Source organism: Parambassis ranga, chromosome 2, assembly GCF_900634625.1.
Source record: "Parambassis ranga chromosome 2, fParRan2.1, whole genome shotgun sequence".
Lineage (NCBI taxonomy): Eukaryota > Metazoa > Chordata > Actinopteri > Ambassidae > Parambassis > Parambassis ranga.
In genome coordinates this window covers 11,691,896-11,717,162 of record NC_041023.1, presented here as the reverse complement: position 1 = coordinate 11,717,162, position 25,267 = coordinate 11,691,896, and the positions used below count along the sequence as shown (strand labels likewise).

At 42.4% G+C, this 25,267-nt stretch overlaps 2 protein-coding genes across 5 annotated transcripts; both read left to right on the top strand.

Annotated features, from left to right (window-relative positions):
• Window positions 1-4,158: 4,158 nt before the first annotated feature.
• Window positions 4,159-5,843, top strand: npy (neuropeptide Y). The gene is made up of 4 exons (XM_028429545.1): window positions 4,159-4,204; window positions 4,446-4,633; window positions 5,496-5,585; window positions 5,685-5,843. The coding sequence occupies exons 2-4, from the start codon at window positions 4,446-4,448 to the stop codon at window positions 5,704-5,706; spliced, it is 300 nt and encodes a 99-aa protein (XP_028285346.1). The 5' UTR covers window positions 4,159-4,204; the 3' UTR covers window positions 5,707-5,843.
• Window positions 5,844-6,880: 1,037 nt separating this feature from the next.
• Window positions 6,881-23,964, top strand: pals2b (protein associated with LIN7 2, MAGUK p55 family member b). Of its 4 annotated transcripts, none has more exons than XM_028428881.1 (14): window positions 6,881-7,007; window positions 12,709-12,772; window positions 15,102-15,367; window positions 17,809-17,909; window positions 18,510-18,662; window positions 19,673-19,825; window positions 20,015-20,242; window positions 20,925-21,056; window positions 21,137-21,233; window positions 21,537-21,605; window positions 21,681-21,842; window positions 21,929-22,131; window positions 22,228-22,356; window positions 22,532-23,964. In XM_028428881.1, exons 3-14 carry the CDS (start codon window positions 15,229-15,231, stop codon window positions 22,706-22,708), a joined length of 1,743 nt encoding a protein of 580 aa, XP_028284682.1. In that variant the 5' UTR covers window positions 6,881-7,007; window positions 12,709-12,772; window positions 15,102-15,228; the 3' UTR covers window positions 22,709-23,964. The 4 variants fall into 4 exon arrangements, with proteins under 4 accessions (XP_028284682.1, XP_028284675.1, XP_028284698.1 ...); XM_028428874.1 differs by having other exon boundaries at window positions 17,809-17,927; XM_028428897.1 differs by lacking the exon at window positions 15,102-15,367.
• Window positions 23,965-25,267: the final 1,303 nt, after the last annotated feature.

Sequence of the window (25,267 nt, the reverse complement as noted above, 5' to 3'; positions counted from 1 at the left end):
TCCCTTCCATGAAGCCTGCATTTATCCTAGTGTCTAATAAGTTTGTAATATATTTAACCTGGCTGAGCCTGTGGTTCTCACAGTGAAATGGCAGGAAAAGCATTGTGGTAAGTAAAATATTCAAATCTTAAACTGCAGCAGTGACGTAAATGGAGCTTTATGTGTTTAATGCACCCATAAGCATTTGTTTGTGTTTTCCCCCCCTCATGCATCCTTGCATTAAACCATAAAAATGAATGTCACCACATACATCACAATGATGAATCCACACTGTGGTGGGTCACAACCATTATTAAATTTGAGTTTAGTGCCCTTCGACATGGTTATAACTTCCATCAGGCTTCCTAATATCAAAAAGCTCAGAACTCCAAGCTGCACACCTGAGCCAAACCAACCTGTCACAGCTTGGTGTCACGACCTTCTGGTCACCTGTCCATCACACAACCTTATATGATGTTTCTCTTGATGTGACATTTGTGCTGCTTTCACAGAAGCAGATGAGACACTTTCACAAACACACGTGGAGACAGACACATTCACACAGATTAGAACCGACAGCAGGGCTCTGAGGGAAGAGGAAAAGGCAAGTATGTTTAAATGCTGAGAATAGATAGGGTGACTCTTAAAGCAGTGGGAGTTTAATTAGTGCAGTAGAAGAACAAATGAGGAAATGACAAAGGATGTTGTTTCTTGTTACTGAGGATTTGTTAATGGTGTACTCTCTGAAAGCAGGATTCTTACAGAGATGACAAATGGTTCAGTAATTGTGTGCAAAAAGATGCCAATTAATCAAATCACAGCTAAAACAAAGAGCAATGTCTTTAAAGCACTGGTAACTAACAGCTCAGGGACTAACTGAAGAGCTGTTGGCCTATAGTGGAACAACGTGACTCATACAGCTCTTGCTACATACACATGCAGTTCATAATCATGTGTGATGAGTCCCCTTTTTTTAGTTTGAGACAGCTGAGAAGATGGATGGAATCAGCCTTCATGTTGTCAGTTCGTCAGTCTTGGCTTACCAGGCATGGAAGTCCACATGAACCACTATGGAACCACTCCTCCAATCTGCATTATCTCATGGTTTAGTTGATTAAATCAAACTTCCAAAGTCAACTTCATATCAAGACCTCTTTTTCAATTTTAACCTTCAGTTTGAAGCTGCTGCCCACATAGACAAACAGTGGGCTGCCAATGCCCTATCTAAGTAATGGTAGTGCTTGCTTACAACCAGTAACAGATTGTCACCATTGTACAATAGCGTAGACAAAAGCAGCAATTTACATGTCAGAGTTGTGTGTAAAAATGCTAAAGAAAGCACAATGCTGCATTAGATTCTGCCTGTTTATATGTCTTCCCAGCCCGCTTGAATGCAATTGCCTGATAGATAAGGTACACACACACACACCGCCTGCTCCTCAGTATTTCTTTTTGCACTTGTACACAGTGTAAATTTGAAAAGTGTGATTCACAGCAGCAGAAAATTACAGGCCTTTTCATCTTCACAAATCTTATTGTATGAACCGGGAGACCAATGGGAGGAGGGGAAAACAAATTTGCATGTAAACGGCGTACTCTGTAAACGACTTGGCCTCCACAAAAGTGATTTCTGAGAACACAAAATCTGTAAGAAATTATTTTGTGTGAGATGTACCTAAAGCAGCTGTGTCTAGAGCTCTGCTATTGTATCATAGTTTAATTAACTATGAGTATTTTGATTTGTCTAATTAGTGTGCACAATAGGGTTTGCACTGGATATGACTGGTAGCGTTGATATTATTAGTTCTGCTGCAGATCAGAATTAATGATCCCATTCCCCCTCGACACTCTTCGCCTTGTTATGTGTTCATTTTTCTTCCCCTGAGTCCCTTCTCTTCATCTTTTGTGATGCACAGAAATTCAGCAGATCTGCTCCAAAATCTGACCTGGCTGTCAGAGACACTTTAATTATAGAACATGGAGTAAATATTTAATGAATGTAATACTGGCTGAGACTGATACAACCTAAAGCATAGACTAATCTACTATATGTGCAGTGGTATCTGAGGAGAAATCTTACATCCTGTTGGTCCTAACTAACTGTTGTCAGTGAACATCACTTAAAGAGGAAGTAGTGGTGCATTTGTTAGGGACTACTAAAACCTGTGGATTAATACACAGTGTGCTGCAGGATGGTGCACAGTATGTTGAACATGCTACGTAGTGCATCACAGAGAGGTTGCACCGATATATTTACAGTAAGATAAATAGTAATTATCCCTCACACCCACCAACGATTCTTGCTGTGAACTGCAGTGCAGAGTCTGTCATGTTAAGGTATGTTTATTACTTTTTTTATTTTATTTTAATCAAGGTTGCAGTCAAGCAGCTGCACATTTAACATGAAGAGGTGCAGTTTTCATATTCATGATGTATTTTATTAAAGTGTCTCTCTTCTGCGTGTCTAAAGGCTGTTTGCCTATTCCTGGAAAGAATGCATGCTGTTTAAAAAGCTAAAATACATTTGTACAGACATGGATTCAACTCCTACATGTTTCCAAATCCACTGTGCTACAGAACATTATGGTCAGAGGAGATCTGTTAAAGAAATCTTGGGTTTTTTCACAGTCTATCATAGTAAACTGCAGTTAGAACTTATCTGAGGTGATAGTGTGTAATTTTACTGGAAAATGTAACAATAGCATGTAGATGGCACTCAATTGCTTCTAAGGAGCATTGTCCTGAAAATTCCCAGTCATGGTCATCTCAGCTTGTTCAAGGACCAATGAGTTGTGCATTCAGAGGATGCACATGTTGTCATGTCTTTGGATGGCACCAGTGTCTGACACGCTGGAACTGATCCATGTCCCAAAGTATCATTCTGACTTCTCCACAACACTAACTGACCTCTCAGCTTTCAGCCATCTGCATCAATCAAATGTCAGGTGCAAGCTGTTTGCTTAAATGATGTTATACCTGTTGAAGTGAGACTCTTCATGAATCCCATAAAGAGGACTGAAAGTTCTGATTCCTGCCTGCGATCATGATGACTTTGTGCTCCTCGCGCTCTCATTCCTCATCTGCTTCTCAGCATCCTGTGTTATACAAAAAGCTCTTAACACATCCTCTGCACAACTTAAAAAGCAGCACTGCTGAAGAATACTGATTTTGTCAGATTATATGGCTGCGAGCTAGTATACAAAAGGATTATGAATGGGAGGTAAATGAAGCACTTGAGGATTCAGATTCATTTGAAGTGCTATTTGGGTTTTTTCTTATTAAGTGGGTTTCTGGGAGATTGGGCTCTTCTTTGGCTGACGTGTCTTGATATTCACATTTAGGTCTTTTGTTCACGTTAAGAGTCACAGTCTCTCTTTGCATCTGATGGAGTGAACCACAAAATGAAATTAGTGGACTGATTCAGTCATGTACATGTGTGTCTTTTTATTCCAGATCACCCGAGGAGTCATCACAGGAGCTTCTTTTGCTTAGGAGGCTGTGTATAGAAGAATCATTTGAAGTTCGCCACAGTGCCACATTACTACCAATCTTTTGTGATCTCAGATGGAATTATTGATCACATTATGTAGAAGAATCACTACTTGATTGTAAAATAATTTATCATCTTCTTCCTCCATAGAGGAGCTGCCATAAACACCAAAACATTCGTCACAGAATGTTTGTGAATGCAACACTGTGTCTTTTTGTGTGAAAGCTGCATTGTAAATATAAAGGAATATTATGTTTGTTGCATTAAAAGCACCAACACTAAGTGAATCAGACGGTGTGAACTTATGCTATCTATGATCCAAACCAATAACTACAGTGTTGCTGTTATATTTCTATGTTGGTCTTAATTGGTTTGCACCCTGTATAACAGCTGGATTGACCATGTCCTTTAAAAACTACCCCTAATCCCTCCTGGTCTCATTGGAAACAGGGCTTATTGACTCACTATTTTTATGTTTATGTTTGCATTGTTATTGTACGTATTTCAAATTAATAGAAAAGGGGTTTTAAACACTCACTCTAATGACAGCATCAGCAGTGACGTTCACACGAAGAAAGCCAAAGACATGTGCTACATACAGCGCAGCTCTGACGCGTTCTTCTGCTGCGCGTCTGGCGCACACAGATATAAATCCCAGCGCGCACCGAACGCCCAGAAGAGCAGAAGAGACGCCTCAGGACCGTGCGCAACCCTCGCTTTAACCCTCTGGGAAATGTAAGTACGTCTGATGTTTGATTTACAGAAGTCTTGGCTTAAAATTGAAATCCCCGCACAGTACTTTGTGCGGCTGAAAAAAGTCCTGCTCATTGTAACTCTGTACTATTTCATATTCCTGAACAACTGACTTCAAAGATCAACAGTTATTACAATATGTCTTTATAATAATTATGGATGGAAATTTAAAACCCCAAGAGTCCAGTGATGTGGGCAACAGCTTCTACTTTTGCGCTTGCAGATGCATCCTAACTTGGTGAGCTGGCTCGGGACTCTGGGGTTCCTGCTGTGGGCGCTGCTCTGCCTGGGCGCCTTGACGGAGGGATACCCGGTGAAACCGGAGAACCCAGGAGAGGACGCCCCGGCGGAGGAGCTGGCCAAGTACTACTCAGCCCTGAGACATTACATCAACCTCATTACAAGACAGAGGTAGGCGGACTAATTGAAGCTCTCTGCAAGACCAGAGCAGAATGTAATAGAACTGATGGACTTTATTTCAAGCTTAATGTAGACTATGTTGCAAATATTAGTTTGAATTAAAAACCGTGCTCCTTATCTAATTGGATTTTATTAGTTTCTCTACTTGTACTTTCATAGTTAGAGTCTCCAGTTCGTCTATTAGGTTGTGCAAAAGTCGAATTTTGGCAGGTTATCATCAGCTTCAGAGATATATAGTTAATTTAATCCAAACATAACGTTCTGCTGTGGTCCAACAGGTCATTATTAAAAAAAAACGTCCTTCAACATCTGTCAGTGTTTGTATGGCAAGGCCTTAAATCTATATATCCATTGGAATTATTATTATTGCAGCTGTCTGATCCTTAGAGGTGTTGCAGATATTTCGCCCTCACTGAAAAATCAGAAAACATTTACAGCCCATTTACTGCCTGTAAAAAAAAAATCTGAAGAGAATTGACTGCCACGATCAGGATGTCAAGTCGAACCGCCCACAGTGTTCAGCTTTCTTCTGAATGTCAGGGGTTTGGATGCCTCTGCGGGTGTTGAGACACCCAAAGGGACAAGCACGCCGGCACGGCTTATCATCTAAAGCTCAAAATGAGAAATATGACCACCTGCCATGCAACTCCTGTCTGTGCCCGCTGGGTTTCAATCTGATTTTATTCAGTATATTTACTGGTGTTATAATTGGACATATGACAGGAGGGCACAAGGAGAAAGATATTGATTTCCCTCTGCAGAGGTCTCTCTGTCCTCAGGGTCAAACAAAGTTTAAAAAATGGCAAGGGTGTCCTTTAATTTCCTCCTCTTTACCTCACTTTGTGGGTCTTAGGTATGGGAAGAGGTCCAGTCCTGAGATCCTGGACACACTGGTCTCAGAGCTGCTTTTGAAGGAAAGCACAGACACGCTTCCACAGTCAAGGTGTGTGTGCATGTGTGCATTTCACAGTTTATCAGTGCAACTTCTCTGTATTACTTAATCACAAGCAGCTGACCCTAATCTCTTCACCTCTCTCTCCAGATATGACCCATCTTTGTGGTGATGCTGTCATCAGTGTTGGCTCTCACTCACTCACAGCTGCTCCATGATATTCTGACCTCTAAACTTCATGCCTTCCTGCACCAAATCCTCACCCTGCCTCTGCCCCTCTTACCTCTGTGAGCCTACATGTACTGCAGCTCCCACATCCTTATGCCCATCAGTCAACACTGCTTATAGTTATGTGCCATAAAATTGTAAATAATTTGTTCAGAGTTGTCATCTGTGAAGCCTAAGTGGATTGTAATGTAAATTTGTGCTATTAAAGATTCACTGTTGGAACCAATGCATTCATTTGCATCTGTTTGACAGACAAAACAATCAATCTGTGTGTAAGCCATGTAAAACAGCAGATGTGAGGGGTAATTACTGATGGCTTGACATGGCTGTCCCTAAATCTGTTTCCAATGAGGAATCATGTTTTGATTTACAGCTGGTTTTTAGAGACTGTTGGCTGGATGTCTTCCTGATGCGATCAAGTTGGGACTTGCTGTGACACACCTTGTCTCCCAGCTGAAATTGATGACTGTTGCCAGAGACGTAACTCTGTGAGACTGGCCAATGTGGCAAGTGCACATAAAGTACATTTAAACGGGGTTTAACAAGCTGGAAAGGTTCAGTAAGTAGCTTATATGGTCATTTTGAGGGTACTACTTGGGTGGCTAATGGCGCTCTCTTGTGGCCACATGGATAAGTGCCTATCCTGAAGGGAGAAATGAATATTTCCAAGAGCATTATTGCAATTATACGAGTGGTTAGCTACCGCAACTTGACATCCACTCAGAGTACATCTTAAGCAGTTAGAGAGGCACTGCAGAGTCTGTAAGGGAAATTAGATACTCAAAAGGATAAAACACTATTACAATAAATCCTATAGTCAGTTGTGGTGGTTCCACATTTTTATCATGAGACACTTTTAACCTGTTGTTACAACTAATTATTATCATCACTGAACCATGAATAGAAAGGCTGTTAAATGTATTTTAATAACAATTAAAAAAATAATGATATTAGCTTTGGAATAGTCTCATTTAAACACTATGTTACTGATGTTAACAGTGAATGTGTCACACTGAAAAAGAGCAAGTACTACTGTCCAAAATATAATCATTTAGAGAGGGTTTTACCTCAGCTACCATTGGACCATGCAGCGTGACGTCACTGAGGAGGCGGGGTGAATGGATTTGATTGGCATCGTGTTCTCTGGTAGTCTGCTGCGGGACCAGGACAGACAGCTGAGGGGGGTCTGAATGTCCAACCGGGACGTTCGGTGGACTAACGTGAACTCACACACACGATTCACAGGTAAGTGTCGGCTCGTGATTCTTTTTTTAAACGTGTAGTTTATGAATTCATTCATCAATTGCCAGTCAGATGGGAAACAAAGACACTTAGCCGTGTTAGAGGTGCAGCGATAGAGTTTGACAGAGGGAAAGGAGGTTCGTCCCCTTGTGGAGCCCGCTCCGCTGTCAGAACGAGCCTTCTTCACACTCCTATCAGTTCGCCGTGGGCGCCTGGTGTGGACTCGGGAGGCGTCCTTTCCCTTTTCCTGCATATGATGGGGAAGGAAAACAGCGGAGGGCTCCTAGTCCTAAGTGTTCACACGCCACAATGGCTCGGATGGGTAACAAAAAATGGCCGCACGTGTGGCGAGATCTGTGTGAACGTACAGCTGTCTGGTCAATCAAAACGGCGCAAGCCTTTTTGGCACAGGTCTGGCACACGGTTCAAGCGCACGGAGATATGGCGCACGGATGTGGCCGTGCGTCAGAACAGTGGCGTACATTAATGACTGGGAAGATAACAGGAAGGCGCTGCAGGTTATAGTGCTGGCAGGATGAGGAGGCTGGATCTGTCCCGTGATAATAAACAGCAACATTTACCAGAGAGGTTCTTGAGAAGTCATACAAAGTAATATCTGCTCCAGGACGAACGTTTTCTTTTATTTTATGGACTGGTAAAACTTTATGAACAAACGCTAACCACGCATTGTTTGTACTGTGGTGACGCTGGATGGAAACGGAGAAGGGGACAAGTGGCTTGGCACAGGCTGGCCGACCGGAGGCGCAGCCAGACAGTCGTATTGATTTTTATTTTTTGTCCTCCGCTGAAATTGCACCAGGGCACCATCTAATATAAATAATACACTGACACGATGTCAGACACACTTTATGTGGCCACTTAATCGAAACATAAAACCACCTTCATATCACAGTAGGCTCCAGCTTTTCAGTGGATCTTGGGACTTCATGCTCAGAGGAGCAAGGGGGGGGGGGGGGGGGGTCACTTGGTAAGGTTAGCCTCGGGCACGTGATTGGGGAAGCCCATGCATTACACGCAACATCCTTGGGGATCCTTCCTGGGAGGGGCTACATAAACCACTGAGAGGGGTAGCATGGATCTTGTTTCATGTAAACTAGAGTTTATGAGTCTTTCTCCCTTCCTTTCTTAGCCTTAATCTGATTTGTTTGAATCTATTAGGATGAACAAAAGGAGGAAGGGAAGAAGACTGAGACAGTTTAGTCCATTAGTGTAAATCTGCAGGGATGGGCAGTCAGACCTTGGAGTCAGGATTCAGGATGACCTTTATTGTTCTGCTGAAGTAGCTGGAATAAGGTACAGAGTTGGACTTCTCAGGCCTCGTGTAAATGTTCCTTTCTGTCAGCAAAGTACAGAGAAAGAATAAGAGAAAACATGAATTTCAAGTTAAACAACATGGCCTCAAGGTTGGAACATATGGGAGTTGTCAGTGAGACCGAATCCAACACAAGCTTCTACTTTTCTATTATTAATACGCAGCTATGGGAGGGATGGTACAGAAAACAGGGAGAAGGGCAGAGCGAGTGAAGAATGGACTGAAGTGACTCAAAGCTCCGAACCATGAGTAACACATATCACAGACCTTTTATTTGCCAGACCACACCTTCATACACAGATGAAACATTATTTTAAAAAGAAGTGCTACCAGACAAGTAAACATACTGTAGGATTTTCTGCCACATTCCATACTGCTGATTCATCAACAAGACCTTAGAGGGACGTATTGCTGCGGATCAACAGTGACATTATGCGTTTTACATTGTAATCACATCGATTGTCTGTAGTGTTGATAATGGAAAAGATGATAAAATTCTTCACACTGAGATAATGTCGACATGTGAGAATAATTCTGTTTGCTGGAGCATCTTTAGCCAGTAGGGCGCCACAGGCTGTAGCCCTGCTATCTCAAAGAAGAAGAATTTAATTGCAAGTTTTTAGCAACATTCCAAAATTTAACAAGACAAATGCATTTATCAGTTTCCCCACTCTCCCTTCCACACATCACATCCGATTCTTTAACATCCAACATCACACAGCATCAGTTTCCTCATCTTTAAACTTTGCAGTCGTATTAAGTGCTGTTGCATCACTTCTCCGTGCCCCATCCCTTCATTCTCTTTTCCTTCACACTAATGATCAGTAACAGGAGGCTTGAAGGGAGAAAGAGAGGGAGAGAGAGCAGGCCCGGTCATGTGGCGGTTTAGATTATGTCATGAGGTGCTCCTTATTAAGATCACTGGCCGTTCAGTGCTGAAGGGTCTTTGACGAGCTGTGTAATTGTATCATTCCGTGCTGAGTGGCAAAGCACAAGACTTCCCACCAGCTGGTAGGTCACCAATGAGGAAATTGAGGTCATTTATGGTGCATGATGTGTGCAAAGGTCTCTGATGCAGAAGTTGACTGTTGCTGTTTGTAATGTAAATTCGATGTCAGGTGAAGAAGAGTGGAGGTCAGTATGAATCAGCAGAGAGTTAAATAGAGTTGCATTTATTACTGGTGGAAGAAAATGAGCCGCTTTGATCAACTGTCCAGTCACTGCAATGATAAAGTGGAAACCTGTTGGAAAAGGCTGATAAATAATATGTAGATATTGATCTAAGATGGGCATCTTAGTGTAATCCTCTTACTGAGCGGCTGTGGTAACACATGGAGTGACCTACATAGGGTTTGTCTAGAGGCAGAGGGTGAAGTGTAGGAGACATGACGGGGTGGTTACAGGAGAATAGCCGGTTTATTATACACACACATGTATGTTGTATCTTGTGTCCCCCTAGTGTTCAGTGTCACACTGCAGCTCGAGGCTCAGGGTGGTTTACAGATTGCCCTTTGCTACTCCTGAAATCAGCCAATAAAGTGGCATTTGGACCTCCAGGCAAGTCAGTGCTCGCTGGGCTCTTTTGTGATTCTCAAGTCATTGAGAGGAACTCAGAGTGACGGCTGCTCTCAGAGCCATGTGCACTGCAGAGCCCAGGGCACAGGGGGACAGAGAATAGACGTGGAGAGAATATAGACATGAATTGAAGGGGTTCCTTTTGGATAGATGCCTTATGGACTGGGCTCTGTGTGTGTGTGTGAATTGAAGGTTCATGACCTCAAGTATACTCCATCATCTTAGAAAATGATCCTCAGGTCTTAGGTAGAGATCTGACTTCCTGCTAGCATGACTACAACTGGAGGAATTAAAAGCAAACACCTCTGTGCCTTTTTATAGCGTGCATATGCACACGCACATTTACACGAGTGAGACAGCAGGGATGTTTTGTACAAAAACAAACCCTCTGATCCCACCATAATCCCTCTTCCATGAGCTGTCAATCATCTGAGTGCCTGTAAACCAGGGGCACTCAGAGGGCTTTTGTTGGCTCATCATTTCATACGTACCAGGCAGTGGCAGCGTTGTTAACAGCCTTTCTCTGTCTGAAGACCCAAGATGAGGAACGAGACAGATTTGATTAGACACCAGAGAAAGATTAACCTGGCCATTGAATTTGTGATTAAAGTCCTGTTCTGGGTCCTTGAGGTGACCCAGCTTTGTAAGTCCAAACACTGTAAGCATTGCTCTCTGCATTAAATGTAGTACTCAGAAATTCACGGACACACACATACAAAAAGCTTAATCGCTTTACTCTAGATGATCAATAGTTACTCAGTAGTTTGTAGAAACAGATTACAAAGGTGTTCCTACCACTCTTCTCTCTCTCAACACTCTCCCTCTCATCCTCCCATGACTTGAGAGGCTTTTCCCACCACTCAGTCTAATCTTTAAGGATTGTTCTCTTCTCTTCTTCTTCGAGAGTCCTAGTGTGACTTTTATCTACTCCTCATTCTCATGCTCCAAATCTCCCTCCTCAGCTCCTCTGAAATGTGCCCACTCCCTGCGCTCCTTTTTATACATTCCCCTGAAATCAGGTTGTGACCCTTCCTCCTTTTTTTCTTGCTCTTCCATCCTCATTGGGTTGGGACCTTTGGAGTGGTCGATACTGGCTTTTGCTCTGTGGTGCGGATGATTAGGCGAGGAATTGCCCAGTGGCTTTTCCTCCATTAAAATTCTTCCAAAGGATATCTTTCACTTCCAATGAGTGTGCTGGAGCTGATTATAATCTGTGTTGTGTAATGAATCGACCCCTTTCTCTCTCTCTCTCTCTTGTAATCTCCTACAGTAAGGGACCAGTTAGGTCTGGCAAGATGAATGAGAAACATCCCAGTAGAACAGAAAAAGAGTGATAATGGCAAATAGAGTTGACTTCCTCTAATGTTTAATGCAGGAGGGTGTCTGTTAAACAGAGAGGCGCTCAAGGTCAAATGTCAAGTGGGCATTGTGTTATTAATATTCATACATTCAGGCATTTTATAGGCAGATTATCTCTCTCAGTGAGCAGGTAGGACTTGTACACCACAGTTTACAGACAGTATGAAAGCATCTGAAATGAATGAATGTGTGCAAGAGTCATAATCTGTTGTTTTTCTGGGTGACTGCAGGCATCACTTATTTTTAATAATACCTTCTTCTTGCTGGCTTGCATTTTCTAATGGTCCATTTAACAATGGCTATCCAAGGCGGCATGAATAGGTTTAGCTCTGCCAGACTGCGGTGTTATTAGACAAATGTTTTAAGCAGCAGGGCAGGGGGACGTTTGGGAGGAGAGGGAGTCCTTTCTGTCTTCAGTCGGGGTCAATTGAGAATAGAAATGAGTGAAAAGGAAGAAAGGAACCAGTCTATCAAACAGCTGCTTTATGGCAGAAAGCTTTTTTTTCTGAGTAAAAGGTCATTTTGACCACTTGAACTTGAAAGTTTATTCCTGACTTTGGAAGCCACACAAACAATATCACTTCAGCATCCTTTTATTCTTCTTTCAAGGCCTTTATCTGCAGTCATGGTTTGCAGGGAAATTGAACAAATAAATGAATCTGAGCACCTCTTGTTATCTCTTGTGGACTTAAAAGACCTTGAGTTTGATTTCAGGTACAGTTCTTACTGTTTTATTTATTATTTATTTTGTTGGATAATCAGTGAAAGAATCTAAAAAAAAACCTATTCTCAAAAATCATACCTCACTTGAGTATATTAATTTTTCCAGTAAAACCCCATTTCTGTGTGATATTTATTATACCATATGCAATATGTGCATAATATCAACAAGAGGCACCTCAATGCATCTTACATTTTGCATCGTTTCTTTTATTTATGCAAAGCATCTGTGCGCTTCTCATTGATTTCAGATGGATAGTGTAGCCTGTGTGTTGTGTTTGTGTGTGTAAAATGAGAGCAGAGTCTTCCTTAGGGTGAATGCATACTGCTTTGTCATTACATTCAGAGAATAGTGGCCATTTACTACATTGGTGGCACAGTGCCAGCTGATGATGCATGCATCCTTTAGTCGCAGAGGACAATCAATCGTGCTGTGCATCGTTCTGAAAGAGCAACCGCTTCGCTCTGCAGACAAGACTCCTATCTCGCAACAGGCAGGGATGATGTAGATATGTGAAACAGATAACCCACAAAGAAAAGTGAAGTCAGTGTGTGTGTGTGAGAGAGAGAAATAAACACGAGTATGTGTCTGAAAGTATGTGAGGATCGATGAACGCTGCAACAGTGCAAGTAGAGCTGAACATTCTCAGCTCAGGGCAGATGTAGGAGCTTCACAAACCTTTTCACATCTCCCATCCTGTCTCTGTCTCTCTCCAGGTCTTCACAGTTGACTGATGAACAGCCAGTAGGACTGGAGTTGGGGCTACACCGTCTGGCATAGGTAAACACAACTTCTTCAGTACTGTTAACACACTGGAGATGTGTTAACAGGAAGTGTTTTTTTGTGTGTGCTGACATGATTTTGTCAGTTCAATGGGAGCGCTGCCAGTCTTTGAAGATGAAGATGCACTGAACTGTGCTGGGCAGAAAAATTCTCACTTTTTAAAGAAGTAAGAAGGCAGCTGGTGTTTTTTGTGTGTGTGTCCATGTGGATTTCAATTTTGGCAGTACATCCTCTGTATTTAAAAGGGCCGGTCATCTTCAAATGTAAAAGTTTTAATATTTATATAACTGTGGTATTTTACTTGCTATGACTAGCAGAAGGGACATCTGTACATTTGAAGCTCTAGCTTCATGCTGATATGCTTTTGGTTCCTGTAGTTGTTAGAAAATGATCACTACAGACTTAGACTCTGTCAGTCACTGGATTCCCATGATACTTTCTTGCTTAGTTTTCTTCTACTGCAGCTGTCCTGCCTTCTTACTCTCAACATTTTGGAGGAAGTGGCCTGTGTGTGTTCAGCTGAAAGTGATCAGAATGTAGTTCAATTGGAGAAAGTATTGACGGCCAGAGAAGAAATCTCCTGTGTCAGTGGCTAAATGGCTAAAGGCCATCTCAGCCTTTTCCAGTCCAAGCAATGTATCATACTCTAGCCATGTAGAGATGTGTAGAGATTTTGATCACCAGCTTTGGTAAAAGAGCTAGCGAGAGAGAGAGATTCTATAATCCTGTGCTTCCATGGCCAGATTAAAATCCCATGTCCTGAGCTGGGGGAGGGGTTGGCTGACAGTGTTGGAGGGAGAACCGGGGTAGATTAAAGCCTACAGATCTGCTCCTTGCACAGCTGTGTCAATGTGGGAGGAGCTTGATGGGTGCTGAAGAGGAGCAGCCAGTTCCAGATTATGTTCGATTTTGTCACAGTAAACATGACAGTAACTCCTAAAAAAAACTCTTAAAAACATTTTTTAGCCATAATGAGGGTGTTGCCTTAATATCAGTTACTCAGTCAGTGGGTCCATCATTGAGATTAACATATCTCTACTGCTGGATTAGAATAAAAACAGCATTCCCATTGAGCTATTTTAGCTGCATGCTAACCTATGATGGCAACATGTCAAATTGGTTTTAATAACATGAAATTAAAGGGTAACTCATTAAACTCTCACACAAAGTTTGTAGCCACCTGAGGGGAAACATTAATCCTTTAAAAAAATAATGTGTCAACCTTATCAATGTAAGCGTGTTATACAGCCAAAGGTGCTAATGAGGCTACACACATGTGTTTGTTGTTTGATGCATGTGCGGTCTTCTTTGTAAATTAATACATAATTTTCATCATCCGTGTAAAATGAGGCACCACAGGGAGAATATTTATTAACACAGGGGTCCTGTTTTGCAGCCAGAAGCTTCTCCAGAAGTGTACATGTTCAGGGGTGGAACAGCTTAAACTGCAGCCCAAAAAATGTGCATAATCCTGTCAGCACCTCCAGTCTACTGACTTAGCAAGAAGTGAGGTGATAAGGGCACATTAATTTGAGGAGAAAAAGAGAGACAGAAGGAAGAAATGGCTCCCGTTGGACTAAGGAGGAGGCTTTAAGGGGGCTGACGGAGGACTGCTGAGAGGAGTACGTACAAGCACAGTTTGCACATGCTGAGAGTTTCTGCAAAGTGCAGCAGCAGGTCACCCAAACCCTGAGCAGAAGTGTGAATGAGAGAAAGGAGGAGGACGAGAATGGGAATGTAGGGTCAGGCCCCCTTCAGTAACACTTATGTAAGATTACTTACATAATGACACATTCAACTGGTGTGTATGTGTGCCTCTGTCTAGACCAGAGGGGTAACTTGACTTGGGTGGGGTTGGGGACACAAGAGGAGGGGTACTTCAGGAAGCCCAGCAGGGGAGGATTGTGGGATTATGTGTGCGTGCGTGTGTGTGTGTGTGTGTGTATTATGAACTGTGCAAGAAGGGGTGGGGTAGTATGGGAAGGTATTAAAGTCAGAGTGGCGGGAGGGGACTGACAAGCCTTGAATGCATGTCCACATCTGTTTACGCGACACAGATTTCCACCTCTCTCTGCCTCATTTTATGCCTGTCTTTCCAAACTTATCCATACATCAGCCACTGTTCCTTTTCTTAAATTTCTCCCATCTTCCCTGTTTTTCTCTGCTCCCCTTTTCCCCCTCGTTTCTTAATATCCTCTGATCTTAATCCCATTCTATTGTTACTGTCTTTGTGTCTCTCCTCTCATTCTCTGCCCCCAATCCCCTCTCTACCTCTTCCCCTCTGTACTCTTTTTGTGTTTTGTTTGTTTGTTTTTTGGGAGTTTAGAAGTTCAGCAGTGCCAGAACAGACGAGATTGGAGGAAAGAAGACATAGTTGCAGAACTACTGGTGGTTTACTAGTGGTTAGCCTTAGCATACTTGTGGCAGCAGGGAGGAAGAAAGAGGTCTTGGCGATGGTCACAGCTATGGACGATCCCTGTCCCAATGGGTTGCGGGAGGAGGAGGAGGAGAAGGAGGTGACACTCCCGGGACAGGCTGGCGTGGAGGGGCCTCCGGCTGTGCGGTCTACGCAGGGAACAGATTCGTCTGGAGGTGAGGAACGGAGGAGGAAGAGGCGGGTTGTCACATGTTTAGATGAACAGAGAGATGCTGTAGCACAAAGGTGTGGTTGCCAGCTATTTCACTATGAGATGTAAATAATCTGACAATGTTTTAGAGCAAATGCTCCCAGAGCAACATCAGATAAACTGTCATTCATACAAAGCTATGCTCTGGATGATAATTTACAGTGTTTTAATCACTATTAATTATAATATGTCTTTTATATCATTTAATTATTAGTGTTCAGATTGTTTTGGTAATGTATGTACTTCTATTTCTACAATCAAACAGCAGCTTTCATACAAATCCATGTATGTTAAGCCTTTTTATCAAACCCTTTATCCAGGTCTGGACAGCACCAGACTCAATATTTGATTTTTTTTTTCCTTCTCAAAATACTTTCGCTCTCCTTCGGTGAACCTCCTGTGGTATGAGCGACTTTGGCTGCCCAGCTTGAGAAGAGCTTTAGCTGTGAGAGCTGTCTTGTTTCCCCCCGGAGGTGGTTCAGTTCTTAACTTGCAATACTGAAACATACACTGACATCTATTTTGTTATGGATGATGTGTCAGTCCAGATCCTCCTCCGATCTTCATCTCACAAGCGAAAACCAATAATATCACATATAAAGCAGGTCGCCAGGTCTTTACTCATGGGAGTTGTCGTCCATTCTATGAGGAATAGAGGTGAGAATTGTTAAATTGAGTCTTTGCATTGGAATTCAGTGCACACACCATGCTGCTAGGTGTAGATACAGATGCAGTGAATAGATGGTGAGAGATGCCGCAGGGGGAGGAATTAAAAGCAGGTGAGGAGAATGAGTCATTTTGTAGATGAATGAGAAATCACCTTTCATATCTTCACAACTTGTAAGTGTTCATGTTGTGTTCTTTTAGGTTATCTCTGGATCGAAAACAGTGTGTTTTTTGTTGGGATGAGTCATGTACATGTAGCAGGGGATGGGATTGGATGAGCAAACATTCCTGTGGTTGGACATAGTGACACATTGATGTCAGACAGTGGGGCAAAGGTCAACTCCGAGAGCACAAAAAGTCCAGATACACAGCTGTGTGAGGGTTTGACGTGTTCAAATACTGATGTAAAATCTGTCAGATTCTATCGTGCATCATTCATACCCACTAAATTGGGATGTTTATCTTCTGACGAGTGATTTTGCGTACATATGACAATTAGAAAAACTGGAAAATGCTGTAATCTTCAGGGAGTTGGACCACAACTAAGTGTCAGTGTAAGGTGGTGTTTTGTTTGGTGCTTGTTTATGGTTGTGTGTGGACGCCTTTGCTACAATTACAGCTCTGCTCTGACAGAATGTGTGTGTGGTCCCATGAATATCCTTCTTAGGCACACTATCTCCTGTGCGTATCTAGTCTGCTCACTTGCAGTAGATATACAGTGTTATACTACATGAATATACAGGTTTAACAGTCTGCAGTGCACTTTTTATCTTCACCCCATCACTCATCCTTCGTCCATCTTTAAGGGGATCATAAATATTTAAGGTTTGTTTTTGCATGGAGCACAGTCTGTTTGTGCTTTATGGCACGCTGAAGGCTTTCTACGCCTCTTCTTTTGCGCATGATCACGTGACTTTTGTGTGTGTAGAGAACAATTGATAAATGAGAAAAAATTAGTAGATTTTAACTCAAGAGACTGCGGTTGACTTTTTCTTGGGAGTGACTTGTTATTACTTTTAAGATTTAGAAAAAAGAAGAGAAATGATAAGTTTTGTTGTACAAGCAACAGCAGTGTTTTATAATCTATATTTTCAAGACACTAATTTACTTAGTGCCGCTTTTTTTTAAAGAACAGCTTGAAGTAATATGACCTGACTTGATGACACAGAACATAACCCAAGAGTGATGGAGTAATAATGGGTCAGTAGAGCAGGGAAATCATACAGTGGAAGACAGTATACAAGTGCTGACTGGACATACTTATTACCCACATAAGTGTATAATGACACAGAGACACATGCTGTCTCACACACACACGTTCCCAGGGCTTTAAGTGTCTTAGATGGGCTTAGATGGGCTTTGAGACCCTGGAATTAAGGCGCTAGCTGGCTGATACACACAGTCCACACCTCTCCCTCTGTTTGAGTTAACAGGATAAAAGACTCTATGAACTGACAGCATGTGAATTCTAGAGTTTTTATGGGCAGTGTTCAGGTCCTTAGCAAACTGAATGGACCATTCTTCACACGTATACTTTGGGGGACTGTGTATGAAGAGAGTGAATGGACTGCAAATATGGACATTAAAGTAGTCAGGCATAGTTTTGTGATACTTGAGTGACTGGCAGCTGCTGCACAGTCTTCAACTGTGTTGTGTGTGTGTTGATGCTTTGAATGACTTCAACCTAGATAACGCTCCTTGCCTCCCTCTCTGTCTCTCTCTCTTTGTCTTTGTGTCCAGCCATGCAGCAGGTGTTGGATAATCTGGGTGAGCTGCCGCCCTCCACGGGCGCCAAAGACATTGACCTGCTCTTCCTACGCGGCATCATGGAAAGTCCCATTGTACGCTCCTTGGCTAAGGTAGCACACACACATAATGCAGGGTGAGCAGCAGTGGGCAGACTAACCAGCTCTGAGGCCTCCCAACATCCCCCTGCCAGCAGCATGACTTTGCTTCCTCTGGCTCAAGAACAGTAAGGCTAGAGCGCTCTATGCATCAGCACACAGAAGACCGGATGGCTACATACTGTCACTAAGAAAACAGTGCTGTTTTTTTGTATTAACCATGCATGTGTTGTCTATAACACTTGCCTTAACACACGTCTTCACTGCTGTTTGAAGTCTAGTGTGCAGTGGGTTCAGTTAGAGGACAGCTGTAGCTCCTGCCAGACAGGCTGTTGTCATTTTCCGCTGCTCCACGGCTCCCTGCAGGGCTGCAACTTGTAACAATGACAGATGACTAAACAGAAACAAAACAGTAACATGAGGCAGACAGTGGCTTGTTTACGGAGCAGAAAAAAAACCAAATAACACGTGGCAGCAGAAATCACTACTATTACACAAGACTCACTTCATCAAAATGAACACACACACACGAGAGACCCCAACCTTCTCTCTGTGAGAAATGCTCCCTCCCTGAGCTTCTTCTCTTATCTTTCCCAGGCTCACGAGCAGCTGGAGGAGGTGAAGCTGGAAGCGGTGCAGGACAATAACGTGGAGCTGGTGTCAGACATCCTGGGTGACATCAACAAACTGAAGGTTAAAGATGACAGTGCGGCCGAACTCTCCAAGATACTCCAAGAGCCACACTTTCAGGTGAGACTGAACAAACGCAAACACAGTTACAAAACAAACAGGGTTTCTAGGAGTAATCTTGCTGTTGTTAATTAAATAAATAACATACAGATGCCTCAGCTTAAATTAAATTACCAGCACCTGCTCTGTGGCTTCCTGTCACATATAATCCCAGCACAAACAGGGGTTTATTACGGTTTAGACAGACAAAAAGAGAAACTGTTTTAGAATATATTAGAGTACATGTGTGTGACCCTCATACACTGTTTGGTAACCTTGCCCATGTTGTGACTGTAGTTACAGTAGCACAGATCAGATGTTTTGGATCCTGCTCTCATGCATCAGTATAACACTAACCTCTATCCCTGGCCTTACCCGGGGCTTTACACAGCCCGGACCAATAGGAGCTAGAGTTCTGAGACCAGAGAAACCTCTGCACCAATCAGAGCTGGTTTGTGCCCTAAGCTGAGGGATAAGACCCTGTTGACCTACTGAGGGAGAGGAGAGTCAGGGAGTGAGGGGAAGGCAAGGTTAGGCGGGAAGCAGAAGCAGCTGTTACATCACACACTGAATGTTTGAGATTATGAGCTTGTTGTTTTCTTCAGTAATTAGTTGTGGTTGTGATTTAAGTAATTTTGAAGTATTTGTGTTCAAAAGCTTTGGATGAAAGCTGTTATGCACGAATGGACACTCAGCCAACCAAAAATTAAGTGATTAGAATGAAGTGATAATCCATATCAGGGATTTGAACTATGAAATTGATTGATTTTTTTTTTAATTTGCCAGTAAGGCATCCACATCCACGTCAGGCGTCCACAGTTTGTGTTTAACCTCCATTGTGTGCGTATATGTTTTTTTTTTACTCTTCAGAAATGAAGGAGCATTAAACAATCAGACTTAGTGTTCTGTTGTCTGCCCTTGAGCTAACAGTTTTTATTTATAAATGTCCCATTTAAAGATATTTTGCCTCAGCCATCATCAGTCCGTTTTTTTTTTCATTATTTCACCTTGTCCTCCTTTCTTTCTCTCAGTCTCTTCTGGAGGCTCATGACATGGTGGCCTCAAAATGCTATGAAGTCCCGCCCCCCGTTGAGACGGCCAATGATGCAGCAGTGAACAGCGCTCTGATGCAGGCCGATGCCGTGCGCATGATCGGCATCCGAAAGAAAGCCGGAGAGCCACTGGTGAGCAGAGACGGAAAGTGTTTGCGTGAGTGGATGTTGCATGAATGGCTGAGTGAGTGCTTAAGCATGTGAGTGGATGTCAGAACAGTGGGATTATAGGTGAAGGTGAATGAAACAAAGTGTGTGTGTGTGTGTACACAGTAATCAGAGAATAAATATCCGCTCTACTCTCTCTCTTCTTCCTCTCAGGGTGTGACATTTCGTGTAGAGAAAGATGATCTGGTCATTGCTAGAATCCTTCATGGCGGGATGATTGACAGGCAGGGTCTGCTCCACGTAGGCGACATCATTAAGGAAGTGAATGGGAAAGACGTTGGCAACAATCCCACTGAGCTGCAGGAGATGCTGAAGGACTGCAGCGGAGGAATCACACTGAAAATCCTCCCGAGCTACAGAGACACCCCTGCACCTCCACAGGTAAACATGTAAACACAAACACGCACACTCCTTCTTACATAATGAGCGCCAGATGTTGGGCGCTGGTGACGATCCGTCCTACGGCCTTCCCACAATCCCCTGCACAGGAATGTGAACCCTGGGAGCCCTATTAATAACACTCGACATGCTATCTAGGTCATTGTAGCGGTCTCAAACGTGCACACATGCTTCCTGTAATTTCATGCTCCCTCACATGGAAAATACTGCAGTATCTGATTTTCTTTGACAGTTTTCATTTCTGCAGCAAAATCCCAAAGATGTTAACAAATAAATGTGATAAATGCTTAGAAGGCTTATGAATGAACTGCAGTAAAAGTGAATGAGACATAATGCCAAATCACGTCCTGCTCTGTGGCTCAGAGCGCAGTGCACACTATATTTTACTGGCTTGTTTTATTGCTTCCTCTGGCTGCTTGCTTAATCTAATACATCGGCCAGAGCACTTACCCTTTCCTGGCAAAAGGCTCCTGTGTTGGCACAGCTCAGAGGGTTGTGTTGGGTGCACTGTGGGATGTAACGAATGCTCTCTCTGTGTCAGACGGCCTGCTGTGGCCAGGCTAGTTTTTTTGTCCCTCTTTTAACACAAAGCTTAACCGAGAAGAACCCAAATAGAAATGTCAATCCTGTGAGTACTCAGAGCTGGTGCATCTGTTTATCACAGGTGCACGTGCGGCCGTACTTTGACTACAACCCTGCCAGCGATAACCTGATCCCGTGTCGAGAGGCAGGCATGGCCTTCAAAAAAGGTGACATCCTTCAGATTGTCAACCGAGAGGATCCCAACTGGTGGCAGGTGAGCATTGCTCCTTTGATTATATTAGACTGAAGAAGAAATTGAAATTAATTGTGAGGTGATCTGTGTTTCTATGCCAGGCGTGCCATGTAGTAGGCGGTGCCACAGGACTGATACCCAGTCAGTTCTTAGAGGAGAAGAGGAAAGCGTTTGTCCCCCGAGACTTTGACGGATCAGGTGAGTCTCCTTACATGTCCCTCCAGGTGATGTTATGGTGAACTTGAATGATGATTTCAGTGAACTCAGGTCTACAGCTTCTCTCTTCTTGTGCTATAAACTGATGTTTGCAAAGATAAACTGGCCTTAGGTCTGTGAACTGGTCTGCTGCCAGACTTTTATCACTGCTCCACTGTTTCACCACTGATAACTGCTTTATGGCAAAAGGCCTGCTTAATGTGTCAGAAAATGGTCCATACCTGCCCCCATCTGGTCAAATGCTGTAATAGAAAAGAATGTATAAATGTCTCGCTTGCATTTCAGGAATTCTTTGTGGTACCATAGCAGGGAAAAAGAAGAAGAAGATGATGTATCTAACAGCCAAGAATGCAGGTCAGAAGTCTCCACTCTGCTAATTATGATATCTGTTTTTCTGGTTGGCTAACAGTTTAAACTGTGTTTAAACAGAGTTCGACAGACATGAGCTGCAGATCTATGAAGAAGTGACAAGGGTCCCTGCATTCCAGAGAAAGACATTGGTCCTTATTGGTGCTCAGGGAGTGGGCAGACGGAGCCTGAAGAACCGACTGATGGTCCTCTATCCAACGCGGTTCGGCACCACTATACCATGTATGCTGTGCCTAGAACATGTATATCTCTACATTCAGCCACACTCAAAGTCATCAAACAGTTAACTGAATCATGTCTTCTGTCAGACACTTCACGGAGGGCACGCGATGATGAGCTTGACGGCAACTCTTACCACTTTACCTCAAGGACCGAAATGGAGGTGGATGTAAAAGCCGGCCGCTTCCTGGAGCACGGCGAGTACGACGGCAACCTGTACGGCACAAAAATAGATTCCATCCACGAGGTGGTCGACACAGGACGCACCTGCATCCTGGATGTCAACCCACAGGTACATTAGGGGTTTGTTTGTTGAAGTTTTTTTTAATACATTATCCACTCAAAAGGGAGATTACATGAGCTTGTGGCGCCTCTCATCCCTCTCCAGGCACTGAAGGTACTGAAGACAGCAGAGTTCATGCCTTACGTTGTGTTCATCGCAGCGCCTGATTTCGACACTCTGAAGGCCATGCACAAAGCTGTGGTGGATGCAGGCATCACAACTAAGCAGCTCACGGTAGGTTAATGACACAACATTACCACAACATTAACAGGATGACATATGTGAGGTTACAGTTTACATCTGAAAGGTCATTTGTGATAACTGCTATCAACTGCCAAACATGTGCACCCTATTTCTTGTCTATAACCCTTATGTTACCAGAACTGACGTGTCCTCTGTGTTCTGGCAGGATGTGGACCTGAGAAAGACGGTGGATGAGAGTGCTCGGATCCAGAGGGCTTACAGCCACTACTTTGATCTGACCATCGTCAACGACAACTTGGATAAGGCCTTTGAGACTTTACAGGCTGCCGTGGACAAACTGTGCAGTGAACCCCAGTGGGTCCCAGTGAACTGGGTGTACTGAGGAAACCAGTACCAGTGCTTCCACTGTCCACTCGGCGTGGGTCACACTGATGGAGCAGCGTGTGTGTTTTTCTGACCACAAAGGCTAAAGAAGAGGAGAAGAGAGCAGAGATACTACTGCAAAAAATAAGTTCATGAAGTCTTACTGCTCCTCTCTTTCTTCTGGGTCCTGCAGGCTGTGCAACTTTTTTTCTACTCAAAACTCAAAGGGAAAGAGTGCTTATTTATTTTATAACTTTTTATGAAAGATCTTTCTATTCCAGTGAGAATGATACAAAAAAAATCTTGTCTTGTACTTTGGCCATATTTTTTCATTAATTTATTGTTGTAGTTAAACGTCTTTATTTTGTAGTCATCTCTCTTGATTTCACTGTTTTTTGTGAGTCTTCCTCCTTTGATATGCAGGATTCCTGGTCTCCAAAATCAAGATGAGGAAAGGTGATGGTACAAGATCTTGAAGCAGTCACTGTCCAAGGAATCTATAACACATTACCTGTTGTGCATGAACAACCTGTAAAGCTGTGTTTTATTTCCACCTTCATTCACCTGACTCCCTGAGTGTTTTACTGTAACTGGCCCTGAAACCCCATGTGTCCTCTATGGATTCATTTGAGGTTAAAAAGCCTCCAGTATGTAACAGAAACACAGCTTTCTAATGTTTTTTAAGGATCAAACACTGTGTTAATTATGTCTAGTTTTGTTTTATTATTACAATTGTTTTTTTAATTAGTGTGGTGATTTATAGCATGTAGTATTGAGTCATAACTATCATTTGCTTTGTTTTTGAGTTATCCTGTCCATCTTTACTGTCTACATAAGCCAAGTGTTGTATTATTGTGAATGTGGCACTCTCTTCCTTAATGCTTAATTGTCCTTATTATCAGTGTTGCATTATGCCAAAGCCCTGATATATTCCAAATAAAGACCGAATTTCAGCTTTTAATCCGATTTAAAAAAAAAAGTGATTCTAATGTGACACTTAGAGCAAAGCCAGATACTAAAACTATAGCACTGTAACATAAAATAAAAGTCTATCAAAACATGTTAAAACCTTTAAAATGTCAGAGATTCTCAGTTTTGTTTAGCTCTGAAGCGTTATTCTTTGCAGTGTATCCGCAGTAACATTTAAAAATCCTGAGTTTAATCTGTGCCAGCCCTACTGCCTGTTGGAGTCGCGTCCACATCAAACACACGTCTACGGATTTATTTTTATTTTTATCAGCAGAAATATGATGAATAAAGTTTTAATGAATCTCACAGACTAGTTTCATTTTATTAACTGTATTTCATCCACAGTGCAAATGTCAAATTATAAAAAATAAGTCACAACAAAACAGGAACTTTTAAACATTTTTATTAATTAACGCAACTTACAGTCAAGCCAGAGAATGAACTATATTAAGTGATACATATTCACATTATGTCCTAATGGGGTTTACAGCATTATCTCGTGTTCTGTAAGCATAATTGTTACCAAAAAAAACAAGGAAATGTAAAACAGAAATCAAAGCTTACAACAAGAACAAGGAGCTTAGCAGTGGATGTGAACAAATTAATTCAGCAACATAAAGACCCTCACCAGAACAGGAATGACAGCAAATTCAGTTTTGGCATGTTGTGGTTTAAATAAGGAAGAAACAAGAAAAGAGAGAGGAAAGTAATATTTATATTCATATATATGTATATCTATAAATGACTGAAGGGAGGTTTGAATTCACACAGCTCTGCATGGCTGCCCTACCCAAGAGACTTTGGTCACTTTGCTTCTCCATCCATACAGGAAATAACATGAAGAGGAAAATGAGGTGGAGGAGGAGGGGGAAATATGGAGTGTCCTGGAACCAGTTCTATTGGTAAAATGGGAATAAATGTCACATGTTTTAAAGAATCTACAGATGATTGTCTGTTTCCTTTAAAAGGAAAAAGAGAAAAAAAAAAGTTTTGCAGTCAAATCCAGGACAGACCCTACATTCATAGGAGGTAGATAACATGGCAATGACACAACATGAAGTCGTAAAAGAATGTGTCTGAATCAAGCTCTCTCTCTGTCAAGTCTGAAACTGTAGTGCATAATTTGTTGAACTTTTAAGGCCAGATAGGAACCTCATGTGTAGATCTAAGGCTATTTTAAGACAAAGGTGCTGGAGTGGGGGGTTGGGGTGGGGAGTCTGGGACAAGAGACACAGTAAGCAGATACAGCCCTTTCATGGCGATGCCTGAGAGAACAGTCGTGTTATACCACAGACGCTTGGCGCACATCAACTAAACCTGATGATTTCTGAATAACAGACACAGGGAAAGTGTACAAAAAAAAGACAGAAATATGATTAGGAATATTCTGATGAGAGCTGCATATAAATTGCATAAATGACACATTACATACATATATAATTTGGCCATGAGATTGTTAAAAACATAGCTATCAGATTGACATATGCAAAACCTGTAGTGACATTCAAACCTCCCTCAAATAAAATTAAAGAAAAAAAACAGAGGGGAATATTAAAATGTTATTGGACAATATGAAGTACACTAAAGAAAAAAGTCAATGCAGCATATA